Source organism: Eumetopias jubatus, unplaced genomic scaffold, assembly GCF_037043125.1.
Source record: "Eumetopias jubatus isolate StellerSeaLion01/CBP00866 unplaced genomic scaffold, mEumJub1_p1.0 scaffold_10, whole genome shotgun sequence".
Taxonomy (NCBI): Eukaryota; Metazoa; Chordata; class Mammalia; order Carnivora; family Otariidae; genus Eumetopias; species Eumetopias jubatus.
In genome coordinates this window covers 28,340,610-28,360,254 of record NW_028274816.1, presented here as the reverse complement: position 1 = coordinate 28,360,254, position 19,645 = coordinate 28,340,610, and the positions used below count along the sequence as shown (strand labels likewise).

The 19,645-nt window shown below is 50.6% G+C and overlaps 1 protein-coding gene across 1 annotated transcript in view; it reads left to right on the top strand.

Moving 5' to 3' along the window:
• Positions 1-10,121, top strand: part of CFDP1 (chromatin remodeling protein CFDP1) — a 127,382-nt gene extending 117,261 nt beyond the window's left edge. The window contains exon 7 of the mRNA XM_028096809.2: positions 9,312-10,121. Coding sequence (XP_027952610.1) covers positions 9,312-9,402 — 91 coding nt within the window. The 3' untranslated portion in view covers positions 9,403-10,121. The remainder of the gene's footprint in view (positions 1-9,311) is intronic.
• Positions 10,122-19,645: the final 9,524 nt, after the last annotated feature.

Below are 19,645 nucleotides of genomic sequence, written 5' to 3'. Positions count from 1 at the left end.
GCCGGAGTCCTCTGAGGAAGGCCCAGGATAAAGCCCAGACAGGAGACGCTGTTACCTAGAGAAGGCCTTTGACGTTTGCCCCAGACCTCCCCACCTTTGACTCCGCTCTCGTTGCTCACAGCTCATTCCTCTTCTCCACGTTTGCCTGGTGATCCAAGGCAGCAGGGGACCTGCCAGTGTGTGCGACACTTTATTGGTCCTCTGGGTATTGATTATGTGGGGCGGACACTGTTTCTTCTGCTCAAGTTAATAGAGGTCTTAAAAAAGTAGGGAGTGGTGCTGTTGAAGATAAGGCAGAGCTAATAAAATGTAGACTGGAAGAGAAAACAAGATTAAAAGGCCATCTGCCCAATGAGGACTTCTCAGGCAATGGAAAATCACGTAACTGGGTTCGGGAACCACTAATAGGCGTGCAGCTTTTAAGCGCCCTGCTTTCCCCACTTCTCTGAGACTCCCCCCCCCCCCCCCCGATGATTCCACCGATCTGATTGTGTTTTTCCAGGGCAAATCTGATGACTTCTTTGCTCTGCCTCTGGCTCTTCTCACCTTCCCTCTCTAGTGCCCGTCCCCACACCTCCACTCACTTGCCTTTCCTAACTCTTGCAGGCAGATTAAAGGGGCCCAACCCCTAGTCTAGTCCAGGGAACAGGCTGTAGCTCGGATTCTTACCTTGGCTTAGCATGAGAATCGTCTTGTAGGGGTGGTTTCAGAGTCGGGAAGACAAGGCCACTACTATACAGGGCCACTGAATCGAGAGTCACAGAGACTTGTATCTTTAACTCACTCCTCAGGTGCTTCTGATGCACAGCCAGGGTGGAGAATCACTAGACCGTAGCATCAAAATTCTAGAGATGAGAGCAAGACAACCAGCTGCTGGCTGAGCCTTTCCAACACATACATAATTGGAGAGCCAAGTTCAAAACCAGGAATGTCAAGAAGGGCAAGAAGATTTCTCCAGAGAAGTGTGCCCAGTGCCACAGTGTTGACAGAAGCACAAGAACCAAACCTGTAAGGTCTGTTTGGGCAGAGGCAGGTCAGGCCCCAAATTCTCTTACACAGATGCCAGCAACAACAAAGGCATCACCGGGAGGGGCTACTCTGAGGGACTATGTGGAGAATCCCAAGAGGCATCCCCCTGGAATAAAAGTGATCTTTGCTGAAACCCAGAAGGGGGGAAAGTCATATTTGATAACATCTCAGAAGAGCTCCCTGTGAATATTGATTGACCTCTGCCATATATATATTTATAAGACCTTTTCACAAGTACCAAATTTAAATTGATCTCTTATCCAAGAATTCAAGTCATAAATGATGGTAAAAATATTCCTGTTATGCAGTCCTGATTAAAATAAGATTGGATTGAGATAAAAGCTTATGTCATGCTTTTTATGTTTTGATAGTAACTCCAGTTCAGTAAATGCTAACACATCTTTCCGCTTGTAAAGATTGGATAGAATTTGAAGGAGATTGGTCAATATTGGGTTATTTTTGTCCAGTTATTTTAAAGGCAAGTTTGCCATCTTAAAATATGCACATAAGGAGACGAGGTACCTGGAGAAACTGCAGGCACAGGACCAGATCTGTTCTAAAATCTGTATCTGATACATCCGTTGTCTACATTCTTTGCAGAAAATTTACCAGAACTTTCACTGAATGTCAATAAACTAAACGCTCCAGTGAAGGGACAGAGATTGACATATTGAATTAGAAAACAAAAAACAACTATATACCGGTTAAAAGACACACGTCAAAACAGTGGGATGCAGAATTGGTGACAATAAAAAAGATGGGTGACAGGATAAGCCATGCAGCCACGAACCAGAAGAAAGCTGATAGTAGACAAAACAGACTTGGAGACAAAAAAAAGCATGACCAGAAACGAAGAGACGGTTGCCTGATGATGATGGAAACAGTGCATCTGGGAGATACGACAGCTCACGCTCGGATGTCCCCCTTGGCCTTGACCACCAGGCTGCACTTACTCCCTGCGACTCAGCAGTCCCACCCCAGCTGTGTTCCCAGCAGAAATTCCGTTGTGCGTTCCCCAAAGACAGGTGTGAGGATTTCAATGGTAGTGTTTTCATAATATCCCCAAACTGGAAACAACTCAAGTATCTACCAGTAATGCAACAGGCAAAGTGTGGAGATCGTATTAAATGGTTCATGAATCAGGCAGCATCCCGTCTACCAAGTAGAGGGAAGCTCCAGAGGGCTACAGAAAGGGAAAGGTTTTTAAAGGCAGGACAAGGAAGTCATAAATAGAAGGATTATTTCAGGTGAGGTCACCTCCGTCTGGGGACAAAAGGGTTTTAGTAGGTGGATTACCTCCTCTTCCTTTGGAGGATGAAGAAGGCCCATGTGACATACAACCTTATTGGTGCTGACCGGAGAATTCCTGACTGACCGGTTAAAGGTTACATTCCTAGAGGGTTGAAACTGCAGTGAGGTTGGGTATTAAGTCTGGGTTGACTGACTTGGGGCTTTAACCTAAGTGACACCATTTTGGGAATGAACATGGGTAAATTTCAATAACATAGTAACACCAAGAAGTTCACACAGTATGATCCCATTTACATAAAGGTCAAAGATGGGCAAAAGCAGTGCATCTGTTGAGTTATTTTGTGAAAGAAGCAAGTCACAGAAGAATTCACGGTATAAGTCTATTTATGTCAAGTTCAAAATTAGGCACAACTAGACCAAAATGTTGAGGGCATGGAAACTTCAAAGGCAGGCAAGCTCGCACCTGGCCAGGCTGGCGTTGGTGGGAGAGTTTATGCAGGGGCCTCCTCCGGGCTGCCAGCCTTCCACTTCTTCATCTGGCCATGGCCACATGAGCACTTGCTTTACGACAGAGTGTTTGCCTTGCCCGTTTTATTCACTTTAATCTTGTGTGTTACATTTTATGACAAAACTGAATTGAAACTGGGGTGCCCAGGTGGTGCAGTTGGTTAGATGTCCTCCTCTTGATTTCAGCTCAGGTCATGATCTCAGGATTGTGAGATCGAGCCCCAGGTCAGGCTCCACACTCAGTGGGGAGTCTGCTAGAGATTCTCTCTCCCTCTGCCCCTCCCCACCCCCACTCATTTGTGTGCGAGTGCACGGAGCGCACTCTCTCTCTCTCTTTCAAATTAATCTTTAAAAAAATAAAACTGAATTGAAGTTGAATTTAAATCCTGCTACCAACCTGCCATGTGTTCTAGCCCATGTCTTCATCTATAAAGTAGAAACTCTGTAGTATACTATACCTCTCACATTTATGAGAATTAGGTAGAGGAGATATCTGGTGTGTTTGTAAATATAGTGAGTCCTGTGCTCACTCTTCTCTCTTCCATCTGCCGTTACTGACCACACTGTCAGGGGCATTACTGCAGACGGAAAGCTGGGTGCCTGATTCCTTTAGATTCCCTCCTGGTGTCTTCCTGCCAACCCTTCAGGAATACTTTCCACAAAGGTGGCAGATACAGCTTGGGGGTATGTCCTCCCGGCCTCCCTGGCTAGTCCCTCTTCCTTTCCCCAGCTTTTAAACTTGGAAAGTCCCAGGACTGAGCTCTGGGCAGCTGTCTGTCCTCCCATTGCCTGCAGACCAACCCCGCCCAGGAGAGCTCACTAGTTCCACAGCTTAGGTACCACATTCTGCTGATGACTCCCAGAAAAGCTCTCCCTTGCCCGACCATTCCACTGAGCTTCAGACTCCCAAATCAGCTGTTGGGTTGACACCTTCATTTGCATGTCCTAGACACACATCAAACTTAACATGCAAAATCAAATATTTGCCTTTCTTTCCATAAAGTCTTCTTCCTCAGACTTCTCAGAAAATGACACCATCACCATCCACCCAACTGTTAAAAGAAAAACCTAGGAGTTATCCTTGATTTTCTCTTTCAGTTCACATGCAAAAGCCCAGTAGACAGTTCTGTCATAAAATACTTCATTCCATGCCCTCTGTCCAGCCCCACTGCCACCCCTCCAGTACACCTGTCGTACTCCCTGCTTTGGTCTGTCTGTCCCCTTCCCTCTGTTCTCCCCTACAGTAGCTAAAAGGATTTTTTTAATACAAACTATTTTTCCTCTGTTCCCTTCTGGAAGACCCCCCCCAGGAGCACTTGCAGTCAGTGTTCAGCTCCTTACTGGCATTCTAGGCCCTTCCTGAGCTGTCTCCTGCCCACCTCGTACCCCCTTCTCCCCCGCGCATGACGGCCTAGCCTCTGTAGGGCTCCTCCAGGTCCTCCTCCATGATGACTCGCTCTTGTCACTCAGGGTTCGACTCAGATGCCCCTCTCTAGAGTAACCCCACCCGAGGAACCGTCAGTCATAGCACTTTGTTGGAGTGTGTCATCGTGTTCTCTTTCATACACGGTGAGCCTCCAACAACAAGGGGCAGGTTCACCACCTGTCACCAGCACCTAGAAGAGGACCCAGCCCAGAGCAGGTGCAGAGCCACCTCACTGTCCAAATGCCGACCCACTAGCCACCAGACAGTAATGACTTTGTGTTGGAACCTAGTAGGACTAGAATCAGCCCCCCAGAAAAGAAGAGCATGACATCAGGTCCATCAGAATGATGTCTCTGCCTAGGCAGCAGAGTTGGTTAAAACACCTGTCCCCAAGATGGTCAGTCATCGGCACAGCAAAGGGTTACAACTCTCGCTCTGAGCCCCGGGCTCCTGGGTCAGCGCAGCGTTTAGCACTGCTCCCTCCAGCCCCGTCCCCGAGCACACGGCTTCCCCGGCAGCGGGCACTGTCAGCCGAGGCGGAGGCCAACAGGCCTGGGGAAGGGCTGGGGGCACCGTGCCTGAGCGGACTGCAGGCCCAGGCTTGGCTGCTGCTGGCAATCAAATCGAAGGTCAGGGGGCACCATGATTGGAAAGCAGGTGTGCTTGTGATGTGGAGAGACGTGCAAGAGAGCCCGGAGAAAATAATTTTTTCTCCAAACAGTCTACCTCCATGACCCCCAGGAGTCACGCTTTCAGCACCAGCAAAACCTGGTGAGATGGGAGGAAAGCAGGGGAGAAGCTTCATTCAAATCACCATTCTTCTACTTTGGGCCTCAAGCGGTTTACAAGTTGCACACTCTTCCACGGGGTGAAGGGGATGCGGGCTTGTGCGACACTGGGCGGCTTGCTTCTCTCAGGCAGAAAAGGGCCTACCTTACTAAATCCATCACAGGGCTTTATCTTGAGACGGCCTCCATGGCCCACTGCCTCCTGGTGCTGGGCACTGAGCTGACCCGCGTTCCCGGTCGCGTTTGTGCGGCACCGCGTGCTTGCTTGGGCGACTGGACGCTGGGGACAGAGTAGTAACGCAGCTGGAAATGCCCTCAGTCATGTACCGGCGTCACATGTACCCGCACCTCCCTTTGCGCTTTCCCCGACCAGGGGGCAGGCAGCCTCTCATGGGCTGTGGCCAGGATGGGTGCCCCTGTTGGGCCCTCCCAGCCTCAAAGACCTCTGACTTTTTGGGTGGATGGCCATCCTTCATTTGCATCCTTCATTTGCCTGTGGAGTAGGTACCAACATACCTCCTAGAAGCATTTTCTACCCTTTTCCTCTGTTCTTCCATCTTTCCCTCCCTCCTTGTTGGCCTGGATCGCAAACATTTGGTACCAGAAGAGTAATTTGGGTCGAAAGATCAAAAAGGTGCCAGAACCTGTTGTATCTAACCTGGTTCTGAAAGGAAAAGCTAGAAAGTCCCTTAGGTTTTGGTGCTATTAGCGTGTTTTATTAATGACAGTAAAGAGCCGCTTCCTTGAGGGTAAATGGGCCACATAGAGCACTAGTAGCAGGAAGGGATGACCCCCCCACCCACACATACCTCCAGCTTCCCCGGGGACTGGGCCCAATCGGGCTGGGTCCCCAGGAGTGCTGGGCACAGGCCAGAAAGGCACCATTGCACTTGTCAGCTGGTGGTTGTGTCCGGGGCTGTAACCCACTTAAGGTGCCTGAAAACTCTCTGGAGCTCGCTTTAAATAGGCCAGCTACCTGGGCCACCTCGGAGGAGGCGGCCTTCCCCACAAACCCTTGCTCCTCCCGGAGCATTTGGTCTCGGCCCCTGTTGCAGCTGTCCCGGGGTCTGAGGCTTTGTAGTGATACAGTCGGGTCAGAAATGGGAAGCAAGAACCCCTCAATGCTCAGCTGTTCTTTGTTTTATTGTTTACAGAGCACTTCTCACAGGATCACTGCATTGTCAGAGGGCTGCTATAATTTTTATTCCTGTTTCACAGAGAAGAAAAGTAAGGCACGGAAATTAAGTATCTTGTCCAAAGTGAAACAAATAGTAAATATCAGAGCCCATCTCATCCTCGGCACCTTTCCTGTCTTTCGGGGAGGGGAGTGGTCCGTGTCCAATAGAAGTTTTGTTCCTGGCCAGCTCTTGGCTGGATCCTGTTAGCAGCTACACATGGCTGTGAATGGGGGAATGAAGTCGCCAGGCGCACCTTGACGGCCTTTGTCTGGGTCGCCCTCCAGAATTCAGTTGCATTCTGCACATACGCACCTCTTGGCTGCCTGAATCCTCCTCCCCTTAACCTGAGCTCTGCCCGCACCTGCCTGGGTAGTGCCCAGCCCGGCTTCACTCTTGAGAGTCTCACCAGGTTGTGCTGGTGCTGAAAACGTGACTCCTGGGGGTCATGGAGGTAGACGAGGCCCGCTTTAGGGCAAGAAGGTGCATTAAAATGCAGCTGGACCTAGCACTGCTTCCAGGAGCCTGCAAGGCCATCTTTCATGCTTCGCGAGCATCCTAATTTAAGTATCACTTCCTCTTTAGAGGAAAATCGAGAAGAAAGACCACAACTACTCAAAGCCACGTACTTCCTCTTCCTTCCCTCCAGGCACTCTCCGACAGAGAGCATTGGGTAATGGCGCTCTTGAAACACGTCCTAAATTCCTCTCTAGCCAAGATGCACCCTTTTTTTCCTGCTGAACTTCCAAGGGCCATTTCGGGCTATCAAAATACTGCTGCCCATCTCAGCCTTCACCCAGGGCTGGTGAAAACTAAGGTGGGGGAGAATGATGGCTGTAGTGTGGCAGAGCCCTTTGGTCAATTTTGGTTAGCAGTCCCCTCTGGAGAATCACAGGCCCCTTGGCGATAGGTGGAAGGCGGGTGTGTTCCGTCACATGTCTGCTTCCCCACCGTAGTCCACCTTGTCTTCTCCCTTTATCAGAAGGGGGTCCACGGTGTCTGTGGCTTTCCTGTCTGCCAGGGAATCTGAAATTCACATTTAGCCGGGGGTCATCCTGTGTTTCACCCTCTAAATCTGATGGCCTGGCCCCGATGGGCTTGTGTCAAACCTAGGAGCAGGCCCACCTGTTCGTTTCCAGCCATTCTGGCCTCTGGTCGGCGGTGTAGACGCAGCAGCTTAGCTCCTGATCCCTGAGCTAGTCGCCGATAATACCCATCAAGAGACCTGACTGCGCTCCCCTCTTGGATATGTTGTCCTTGGGCCTCCCCAGATGAGGGTGACAGCATTAGCTGTTATTTTCTTGAGCGCCTGCTCTGCTAGGCACTTTTGGACTGTTTCGTTCAGTCCACCCTGCCGCCCTCCAGAGTAGGGATGATGAGCCATTTTTCTTTCTTCTCTTGGCAGATGAGGAAACAGAATTGGCAAAGTTATGTGGTGTATCCAGAATCACACAGCTAGGTGGTGGCAGTCAGGGTTTGAACTCCGAGCCACCTCCACCTCTGCAGGAAGGCATGGGGCTGGGGGCCACAGCGTGAGGCCGGCAAGCAGGCCCCGGACTCAGTGAAGGCATACGGGCTCCTGAGCCTGCTAACATAATGACCTTGTAATGACAGATGCACATTTTACACAGTGCAACGCAAGAAAAATTAGTGCAGAGATTCAATTATGTCTCCTATTTTCAGTGACCGTTTTGCTCTCTCAGTAGATGAATTAGCAGCAGAGATCCCCTCCCCCGGGTGAGATGCGGCCTGCTTTAGGGCAAGAAGGTGCATTAAAATGCAGCCCTGTCTCATTAAGCTGCTAGCCACTCCTTCCCCTCCCGCTTCTGCCCTGCGCCTCCTTCCCATTCCGCCTGGGAGGGCCTGGGGAAGCCGCATCTGCTGAACCTGGCCCCCCATTAGGCCGCCGAGCAGCACCAACCTTTTAAGGGTCCCCGTAGGTGTACTGTGGGCGGCTGTTCTTGCTCTCATGCCCTTAGAGAAACTTCAGGGAGGCCTCTTCTGGCCCCAAGTGGGCAGAGGACACCGGAGAGGAGCGGGGGAAGGAAGGAGGGCGCCGAAGGCAGTGAAATCCCTTTAAAGTGAGCACTCTGCCCACTTGAGCTTCACGGCACCCCGAGAAAGTAGTTCCTACAAAGACTGTTTCAAGTAGTTCCTACAAAGACTGTTTCGGGCGCCCAAGTGGCTCAGTCGGTTAAGTGTCTGCCTCCTGCTCAGGTCATGATCCTGGAGTCCTGGGATTGAGCCCAGCATCGGGCTCCCTGCTTAGCAGGGAATCTGCTTCTCCCCCTGCTCATGCTCTCACGTGCTCTCGTGCTCTCTCTCAAATAAGCAAATAAAATCTTAAAAAAAAAAAGAGACCCTGTTTCTTCCATTTTCAGATGCACCTTTTCTCAGTTTCATGTACTATAGATATGCAGGATGCATACCTTTCTCTCCCTCACCGTCTCCGCCCACCACTGAGACCAGGAAATACGGCATCACTATTTTGCTCTTGAGAAAAATGAGGCTCAGGGACGCCTGGGTGGCTCAGTCGTTAAGCGTCTGCCTTCGACTCAGGTCATGATCCCAGGGTCCTGGGATCACGCCCCACATCAGGCTCCCTGCTCAGCGGGAAGCCTGCTTCTCCCTCTCCCACTCCCCCTGCTTGTGTTCCCTCTCTCCTGTCTCTCTCTCTCTGTCAAATAAATAAATAAAATCTTAAAAAAAAAAAGAGGCTCTGAGATGTTGAGTGCTTGACCAATGTGGCCCAGCTGATGTGTAACAGATCCCCCCACTGAACCCGTGCTTGACTTTCTGTCCCTAAAACCTTGTTACAAAACAAGGCATTTTCCTGCCACCAAACCCGGATAGGTGGTTGCTTTCTCTTTTCCATTTTACTTGCAGTGACCTCTGAGCCAGAAGCATCTTGTTTAGACCAAGCGTGAGTGGTTTGGATGTTACTGGGCGAGTCGTGGGTGATCACTCTGGGTACCAGCTGTGGTAATCTGTGTGTATTTGCTGTAACCCAGGGATCCCACTGGGTCAAGTGGACACCTGGGGGGGTGGTGTTCACACCCAGGGGGCGGGACAGTGCAGGGGAGACGTTTTTCTCCTACAGGAGTCTGCTGACAAACATTTTATATTTTCTTCTAGGTACATTGAACGGAAGGCTTTTCTAGACCGAGTGGACCACAGGCAGTTTGAAATCGAGCGAGATCTCAGGCTGAGCAAAATGAAACCCTGATGTCATGGCGGGAAATCAGTAGCAGCTTAATCCTGTTGACAATGTGAGCTTCTGGTGCATCTGTGAAATATTTCTGGTGTTTCTCATCAGCTGTTTCCCAGCAAGGTCTTTTTTCCACGTTGAATTTCTGTCTTTGTTTCTTGACCTTACGTGGTTTCATCCATTTTACTTTTAAAAGTTTGTCCTTGAAAAAAATAAAAATAAAAGTTGGTCCTACAAGAGGCTGGTGAAGATGACACCACTGGCCTTCCCTTTATTCTGCTGCGAAGGCCACCGGCCAGGCCCGCACGTCCTGGCCTGCCCGAGCTGGCCCCAAGGAAGAGCACAACCAGCCCGGGGCTGAATTTCTGGGGCCTGTTCTGGAGTCGGCCTTGTACCCGAGACCGGGGGAGGGAGGCTCCCGAGGGTGGGTGGAATGCCAAGTCCCTGCAGTTTGGTTCTTGTTCTGCTGCTGCTTCTCTCCTGCTCTCTTCTCCCTGCTGAACGGGATTCCTACTTAACTGGTACAAGGTCAGGCTGAAAGTAAGCATGTATTATTGCTGAATTAGGGATTTTTTTTCCCTTCAGCCTTTCTCCTCTTCCCAGAGTTCAAGTCAGTTTAAGATGTGCTCCCACCTCAGTAATTCTTTCTGTCAAAGAAAACTCTGAAAGACTCTTTTTTTATACTGCTTAGGAAAATTTAAATTCCAAACTTCATAGTAATAAAGCAGTAAATCCCACAGTTTGCTTTTGGGGTGTGTGTGTCTGGGTGTCCTGAGTAACATGGACAGGTTTAGGGTCAGGTAGCGTTCCGAAGACTGGGAGCCAGTCCCTGCCTGGACATGTACCAGCTGTGTGACCTTGACCACAGCTGGGCTTTCGGAGCCTCTGTTTTCTGGTCTGTAAATGGTACGAGGAACACCACTACTTTGTAGGGTTGAGATGAGCTAATGACACACCTGGGGTCCCCCATCCAGTCCTCGAATACATAGTCGGAAGCTCATGGCAACCAAGGCCTGATCCTCAACACTACATGGTTATGGGATCATGGACCTTATTACTCAGAAAGGTAGTTTACTGGCTACATTGGAACACATTGTCTGTTCACATCCACTCTGATAAAGGATTGTAAAAGTGGTAGGAGAGCCCTTCGGGCCAGCATCAGAACAGATCGCTGTGAGGCCTCGGTTATGATCCTACACAGGGATACAGGAGTAACAGGAAAGTCCTTTAAGGTAAGACAAGGCAGCGCTGTGGTTAGGACGAGGACATCCAGACCCGCAGAAGCCACAGCTGAGACAGCATGGCACCCTCTGGGCATCATCCTCTGTTCACTGCCGCTTGCCTTCCGAGTCCTGAGGGCCTCCAGCCCGCACTCCCTCCCACGGTTCTTCGTCTCAGCCATGATGAAGCCGTGATGTCTCAGCGTGAGCCGGCGCCTCGTCTGGATTGAGAAACGATCCAGAATCCTACTGAATAAATGGTGCTGAGCCCATCGCAAGTTAGGGTTTTTCTTCTGTAGCAAATCTTCACGCCTTCAAAGGCTTTGGAGATGGGGACAGTAGCCGTAAGAGCACACTGGGTTCTTGGCACCGGCGGGTGTGCTATTCTTGCTTTGCTCCAAGGTGTGGAGAGAGAAGTCAGACGAGTCAGGGAGCGCCATAGCGCATTTGCCCTTCAGTTTCTGCTCACGACCCAGCCCTCACAACAGGCTTCTCTGCTGGGCCCTGCATTAGATTAAATTTACAGCTGCACAAAGCTGGGATCCTTTCTGCGGTCTCAGCTTAGTGGGTCTTTTCCAGGCGGGTTTGCTGCACACATCTGATCTCCACTCAGTGACTTTTTACATATACACGCATCTTTTGGAAAGCCCCCCCACAACCCCACCCCGGGAAGCAACCTGGTGGCCAGCCTGGCAAAGCCTGCACCGGGCCCTGGTCCTGCATGGCCACCACTGGCCACCAGGCTTCGGGAGGCACCAGGCTCATCAGGGCCCCACTGTCCCCTCCCCATAGACTAGGCAGGCTGCTGCAAGCAGAAGTAGTGGGGTTCTTATATAGCCAAACACCAAAAAAGAAGTTGAGAAAACCCCACTCTTTACTATCCAAGCCACACGCAAGCCTTCCTGACGTCCTGGAACCGTGTGCCTTGCACCCAGTGGAAAATAAACTCCAAGCAGCCAGTAAAACAGAAAGCCCCTCAAGCCTAGCCCCTTGGGGCAGAATCTGGCAGTTGGTCAAGGAATGCGCAGCTACTTAGACCATTCTTGTTACAGACGCCCTTCCTCCCAGCTTCATGCATCCTTGCTTCAGTGTTCCCAGACTTTCACAGTTAAAATAGTTTCATTTGCCTTGACTTCAGCTGCCTCCCTCTTCATCTCCATAGAACCTCTTTAAACGCCACCCGCAGCGGGGCGTCTTGCTGGCTCAGTCGGTAGAGCGTGCGACTCTTGATCTCGGGGGTTCTAAGTTTGAGCCCCAGGCTGGGTGTAGAGATTACTTAAAATCTTAAAAAAAAAAAAAAGTTCATATTGATGAAGCTGCTTCCTCTGGCTAATACACGTGCAGGTGTGTATGTGTGTGTGCACGTGTATCATCCTGCAATGAGACTTTAAAAAGCAGCTTCAAAGCTGGCTTTCATGTACGTCTCACTGGCCATTGCTGGATCATCTGACTGCCCCCAGCTGGAGGGGAGGCTGGAAAGCCTGTTGTGGAAGATGGGGGTGGAATTAGGAATAGGTGATTGGTCAGCCAAACAGTGGTCCCCGGAACACTCGATTCTTTGTAATAAACCAACAGGCTTTTCTCCATTTGGTCCTTAAAATTGTCACCAAGGAGTGGGTGGGCTCAGAGAGAAGAAGAGATGGGTCATGTGTCGATAATTACTGAGTCTGAGTGAGGAAGACAGCAGGTCCTTCACACTATTGTCTCTTCTATTTGGATTTGAGTTTTTAATAATGAATTGGTTTTTTTCAGTTGTGCTAGCGAGAGAGAACAGAGCTGTGTATAGGAAAGGACTAAGAGGGGCCCAGCTGTCCAGGGCAGAATGGGCAGCCTCCTGGAGCCCTGCTCCCACCCTGCAGGTCTAATGGTGGCCAGGAGCATAGTGGCGGGGACGGTCCCTGCGCCCTCACATCCTGTGCTTGTTTTAACAGCTTGGAGCCCAGTCTTTGCAGATTGCGTGTTGTCCCATCTCCTGGACCCCTCTGCCCCCTGTGTTTGCTTACTGCTCTGGCTCAGTTCCCAGGGACAGGACCTGGGCCTTGGGTCTTCCTCTTGGTCGGCTGTCCTCCTGCCTGAGCCCTGTTCGTGCCCTTGGTGGGACCTGCCTGCCCAGCCAGCGTGGCCACCTGTCCCCACCCTTACCTACCTCGTTCTCGAAGGCCTGAGAGCTGTCTCAGTGAACATCTGGCTTTTCTGGCGGGCCCGCTGAGGCCCGGCGGGGTAGTGGGGCTGACAGAGGTGTTACCATGTTCAATCGAGAATCCCCTTTTCCATCCGTCCTGTTTGAATCGTGGCAGACACCATCCAGCCCACAGTTTTTAAGAACAAGTGGATCGTATTTTATCTAGCTCTTCACATCCACATTTAGTGAAAACTTCTGCCCAACTCCAGAGGAAATGATTTCCCTTTATCCGGGAGTGGGGAAGTGGAGAGACTGAGTCAGCGCTACCGCGGGCCTCGGGGCCACGGCCTGGCAGGAGTGGCACAGGGACGGCCCAGGGACACCTCCTGGCTGGGCCACGGCAGGCAGGAACCCCTGAAAGTTGTTACCTGGCCCTGCTCTGCCATCAGTCTTTGTCTTCTCCTTGCCCCACTTCGCTGTGTCGGATTTCCAGGGCATCTGATGCCTTCCCAATGCTGAAAAACTGCCCCGGACCGTGTCAGGTCAAAGAACAAAACGAGCTTCCTTAGGCGATTCTGCTCACCTATTTCCTGAGGAACACGGTGCTCTCATTAAGAGCTCGGCGTAAGGTCTCTAGGGAAGAAGGGACGGCGAGGTGAACTCAGTCTTGAGTGAGCTGTGCACCGTGGGAGCCGAAGCGGGGGGCCTGGGCTGGGAGCCCCGGCAGGCAAGTGGTGGTGAGGTCCCACAGCCAGCTGCTACCTCGCGGGCCATCTGTCGGATCCTCCTCGTTTTTCACCAGAGGAAACTTGCCTGAGGTCAAACTGCGAAGCCACCAGGGATCACACCCACTTCTTGTGACCGGAGGGTCGGATGGGGCCAGGGAAGGCAAAACGGAACTGCCTTTCACCCCCTTCTGGATTCTGACGCACAGACATGAGTCCGGGGGGAAAGAAGCAGCCAAGATGGGGAGATGTTTGCGGGTGGAGAGCGGCAACTGGTGCTCCTGGTGCCAAAAGCTTGTGGCACAAGGACACAGAGGTGTGGGCATACCCCTTCGGCTTCCACTTCTGCCCCCACCCTGGGGCAGCAGCCCAACCACTCTCTGCACCCCGAGACACCCCCCAGGCTTTGTTCAGACAAGCCTCTGCTCAAGTGTCACTCAGGCATAAGCTCTGCTCCAGAACCAAATTTCTGTGCTAAGCAAGGTTCACAGGGTTGCCCTCTTTTGGGATGCTGCCTGGTTTCAGGGAGTGTGGGGAGGAGGGACTGGGGGGCCCAGTTGACAGTTCCTTAGAGAGTGGAGGTATTGTAAATGCCTCTCCCACTGTACCTCCTTACCTGGGTGTGTTCACAATTCCTCCCTCGGACTTTTCTGTAAAGCCTTTTCTTTGTGCCCTCATAGGGCAACTTAGATCCCCACATACTATCAGATGCGATCTTTGTGCACAGGCACGGCGACCACCGCAAGGAAAATGGAATGTGCAAGTCCAGAAGATTCTGCCCTGCTTCCCTGCAGCCTGGTATGGTCCAAACCACAGAGACCCTCTTTCAGGGTCTCCTCTCCATGGTCTGTGTCAGCCAGCGTTCATTGTGTTGTCTTTCACCTCAGAAAGCTGATGGGGTAAACTGTGACCTATGCTTAAGTAAGGTACAAGGGGGTGGGGTGGGGGTGGGGGCAGGGGAGAAATTAACATTGCCTAAGGAGAGCACCATTCTGGACTGACACATGGGTCGTCCTGCCTCTAACCTTCAATCCTAACACTGCTGTGATCCAGGCAGAGTCCCTCTGAGTCTCAGATACCTTGTTCAGAAGGTTGCTGAGAATGGTTAATAATCCTGCTCTGCCTACCTCACAGTGTTTTATTAAATGAAGCACACTATCCAAGTGTTAGGTTACTATAATTAAATTGTGCACCTGGCCCCCAGCTTCCCAAGACAACCAGGCTTATGTGAATATAAATTAGCACTTTGAGGAACAGTTTGGCAATGCCTAATCTGGAACTGCTCTCAGCCCATGACACAGCAACTTTTACTCCTGGGTTGACATCCTGGAGGAGCAGCACGAGGAGGCAGGCTTACTGTGATCATAAAAACCTGGAATCCACCCAGTACCCATCAGGAGAAAGGATCGATTGTGAAATAGTCACACAGTGCAATACGGGAGAGCAGTGAGCCGAACGAGGAGGGCTGCATGCATGAGCACAGATGAGCCCCATAAGCAGCGTTGATGCAAAAAGCAAGCAGCAAAAGCCCTAACATATGATCCCAGTTAGACAAGCTCAAAAACGTGAACATGGAGGTAATGGTGGCCCAACACTGAGAATGCACTAAATAGCACTGAATTTTACACTTTAAGATGGTTGGGTTTATGTTACGGGACTCTCACCTCAAAAAAGTTTTAACTTGCAAAAGATACTATACCTTGGTTCAGAATATAGGAAGGGTATATAATTATACATATAATATATAAATATATATAATGGATGGGTGATAGACACTAAACTCAGCATAGCGGTTACCTCACAGGATAGGGAAATTTCTATGATCAGAGAAAAGGAGCTTTGTTTACAGATATGGTTTTATATCTTAAATTGGGAGGTGAGGACATGGATATTTCTTATATTATTCATGATGCCTTTATTTTCTGAAGTACTTCAAGATAACTCTTTAAAAAGAAAGACAAGCTCACATTTAGACTTCCCCTGTCCGTATTACAGAGAGGTATCCAAGGGATGGGCACCGCAGGGATGCAGGGGTTGCCATGGTGATGAGCTTGCTGGGTTCCAGAATGATCCTCCCAAACGGCTCCTGGAACATTTCTCCAGGAGATGAGACTCATTCAGGTAAACTACCAGGTGCCCCCCAACTGCCGTTTCTCTGAAAAGCAAGTTGGGTGGCTGGGAAGCTGAGGGGTCTGTGCTAGGCCATGTGCCCCCTCCCAGCATGGCCAGTGGTTCCAGCACTGCCGAGTCAGCCTTCCCCTTGCCCACGTGGCCTTGACCAGATGCACAGAGACAGGACACAAACAGGCCATATGTTGGAAAGATGCTGCAGCAAGCCTTGACTTGTTAGATGCAAATAAATGGTCCCTGACCCAGATAAACGAGCTTCAAATTTGAAGACACCAAAAGGAATTACAATGTGTGGGTTTTCTAGTAGAAGTTATGGAGCTGCCCATCTTCAAACTCTGCCCAGCATGCTGAGCCGTCCCCAGGGCCCTTGGGCCACAGCTGTGACATGGGGCTGCTGTGGGTGCCTCAGAGGGAGTGGTGGCCAGAGTCCTCAGGGTGTGGAGGGTTGCTGCCCAGCTGCTCTGCTCTCTTCAGCCTTTCCTCTTCCACCCTAACATCTTTGCATTATAACCTAAGCCCATCTGTGTTTGAGGCACTGGGACTGACAAGTGGAAGACATGTTTAAGTCTGGAAGCTCTTTGGGGCCCGGAGAATGCCATCTGGGGCAGGGTCGACCCTTTGGGTCCTGGTCACCTCATCAAGATTGCCCCGTCTTTACTGTTGTCTCAAGCCGGACCCCACAGTTCTGCTACGCTCTGCCGTTGAGCTCCATTATGGCACCTTTGAATTTGAGGTTGGGGTCCTGAGACACAGGGAGGGGATTCTGCCCGTTCTCAGTCACCTACCCCCCAGCCCTCCTGCACCAACAGTGTCTGGCACGACCTGTGTGTGCCCTCGGCACTGCGGTGGACAACTGGAGCTGGAAATGATGAGAACAGCATTGTTGCAGAGGCCTCTGTTGTCTTGGCAATGCAAGTGGTCTTTTCCACAAAACTGCAAATAGCCCACATGGTATAAGAAAAAAAGTTTTTGTGCAGTTCTGGGTTCCTAAAACCCTTGGGATTTGTATGTTTCAGGATGGGGCCTGGTCACCAGCAACACCGCCACTGTAGCTGAAGGGTTTAAACTTTCAGTCCCGTCCGGGGAGGGAGTCTGATCAGGCCAGTGATTTAAGCAATTGTGCCTATGTAATGAGATCTTGATAAAAATTCCTCACCAACAAAGTCTGGGGAGCTTCTGAGTTGGGGAGCACATCCACGTGCCGGAAGTGTGGCACAACCCAGTTCCACAGGCACAGAGACTCTTGCACTGTACCTTTCTGGACCCGTCTTCGTCTGGCTGTTCATTTGCATCCTTTATAGCAGACAACAATCATAAATAGAGCACTTTCCTGGGCCCTCGAGTTCTAGCAAATGATCAAAGCTGTTGGCGGCGGTCATGGACTGAGCAGAAGGGTGTGCAGTCTGAGTGACCCATTTGCGGCTGGTGTCTGAGGTGGGGACAGTCTTGTGTGACTGCACCTCTTATCTGTGGGGGAGCTGCACTGACTCTCGGTACTTGGTGACAGAGTTGAATTGCTGGACCTCCAGGTGGTGTCAGAGAATGTGTTGGACCCCGCTTTTGTCTCTTCCCTTAACACCAAACACCTGCCACAGGAGACCGAGAGACGGTCGAGTGGAGTGATCCGCTTGGGTACATGGCTTGGCCCCTCACCTCCCCTTCCCCCCGTTTCTGTATCTGTAAAGCAAAGGGGAGGGGTTACATAATCCCGGGGGGCAGGAATCTCAATTTTCACAAGCAGCCAGGTGATGCTCATGCACCCTGAAGTGTGAGAACCACTGCGCATCGCCTCCCTACTCATTAAAAATAAAAAAGCCTCCAGCTATGTATTTAGGAAAATTCCATCTTCCTTTAATCTTGCCACTTCAAATAATTCAAACTCCTAAATTCCTGACGCATCAGCAAACTGTAATGAGTACGCGCCCGGGTTTCTTCCCTGCTGTCTGCCGAGACCCACCTGCAGGAACTTTCTCCGACTTTGAGAAGTCTTCGGAGGCCCAGGAGAGAGCTTAGGCAGGAAGCCCCTTAACGTCAAGCAGTCACTGGGAGAAGCAACTGAAGGAAGGCCTGGGGAAGCAAGCAAGAAATTCAGATGACAAAATCCACCCAAGTCTCAGCAAACTCAGCTGAAGACGCAGCAGCGCGCTGCCAGGTTGGCAACAGATGGGGGCCCCACGCGCGCGCGCGCACACACACACATGCTCACACCCGCTAAGCGGGGTGTGTAGTGTGTCAGCAGGTTGCCCCGCAGCTTGGAGAAGCCCCAGGCCACCAGAGGCACAACACTCCTGTCAAAACAAGCCCCTCTCCCACCAGCCCTGCCCGCACCGGGCCTTCCTGCCAGCGTGAACCTTGCTGCTCCAGGCTTCTCCTCTCTCTCTCCCTTCCTCTGATGATAGAAGGAAACCGTTCATTGTTGGAAAATTTGGAAGCAGAAAAATCAAACAGAATTCAAATCTCTCATCATCTTACTGACAGAGCAAACTGCTACATTTCGGGATACCTTCAGACTTCTCCCCGTGTTTTTATGTAATTTTTCGTAAGGCCGTTGGAATTGTACCCGTGCAGCTCAACACAGAAGCTACTGACCACATATGGCTATTTAAAAAAAAAAAAAAATTTTTTTTTTTAGTATACTCCCCACCCAAAGTGGGGCTTGAACTCACAACCCCGAGATCAAGAGTCATATGCTCTCCCGACTGAGCCAGGTAGGTGCCCCTAAATTTAAATTTTAAATTCATGAGAATTCAAAATCCAAAAGAAAAAAAAAAGAATTCAAAATTCAGTTTCTCAGTCACACTAACCAAAGATTTCCAAGTACTCAGTAGTCACATGTGATCGTGGATGGTGCAGACACCCAAGATTTCCATCATCATAGAACTGTATTGGACTGCACTGCCCTGTGGTATATGCCACGAGCATTTCCCCATTGACTCAAATATTCCTCTTTTTTTTAAGATTTTATTTATTTGAGAGAGAGAGAGTGAGAGTTGGGGGAGGAGCAGAGGGAGAGGGACAAGCAGACTCCGCACTAAGCATGGAGCCCAGTGAGGGGCTCAATCCCAGGACCCCGAGATCATGACCTGAGCCAAAATCAAGGGTCAGACGCTCAACCGACTGAGCCACCCAGGCGCCCCTCAAACATTCTTTGAGAAAACAATTTTAATGGCTCTAGGATGTGCCGTCATGTGGTTGTACCATAATTTATTATACTGGTTTCCCACCATTGGTCACTGAGGTTACCTGCTTTCTGTTGTTAAAAATAATGCCTCGATGAACTGCCTCGTCCTTAGATCTTGATCTGCATCACTGGTTATTTCTAGATCACTTCTACAAGTGGAGTTGTCATGTCAGGGAAGGCACACATCTTCAAGGCCTTGAAATATAATGCCCATTTACCTCCCAGAAAGTTCTCCCTCTCTCCAGCAAAGTGGTTGTATGTCTCTCTTCCTATGTGAATCTTGTCTTCCTCTGAAAAGACAAGATTCAGCAAGGTTGCCCTGCTTGCCTGTCTCTGAGCATGGAGCCCAGTGCTTTGGGTAAGATGTGGCTGGACCTAGGAGGAGAATGGCCATCCATGGAGAAGACTGGACTAGATCACACCTAAGTGCCGAACCTTCTTTGGTATCAGCCCAGCCCAGCTCTCTCTGGAAGGGGCTTTTGAACAAGACAGGCATCATGGTTAATTTTATGTGTCAACCTGACTGAGCTAAGGGATGCCAAGATAGCTGGCAGAATGTGCCTGTAAGGGTTTTTTTCTGGAAGAGATTAGCATTTGAATAGGTAGACTGAGTAAAGATCCTTGTCACCAGTGTGGGCGGACATCATCCGATCCATCGAGGGCCTGGATAGAACAAAAGGAGGAGGAAGGCAAGTTTGCTCTCTCCTTGAGCTCAGACAGACATCCTTCTCGCATCCACCCATACTCCTGGTTCTGGGAGACCTCCGGACTTGAACTGGACATACACCGTCAGCTCCCCGCCGGGGTCTCCAGCCCACAGACAGCTAACCATGGGACTTGGAATCCTCCCTGTCTCCTATTGCTTCTCCTTCTCTGAAGAACC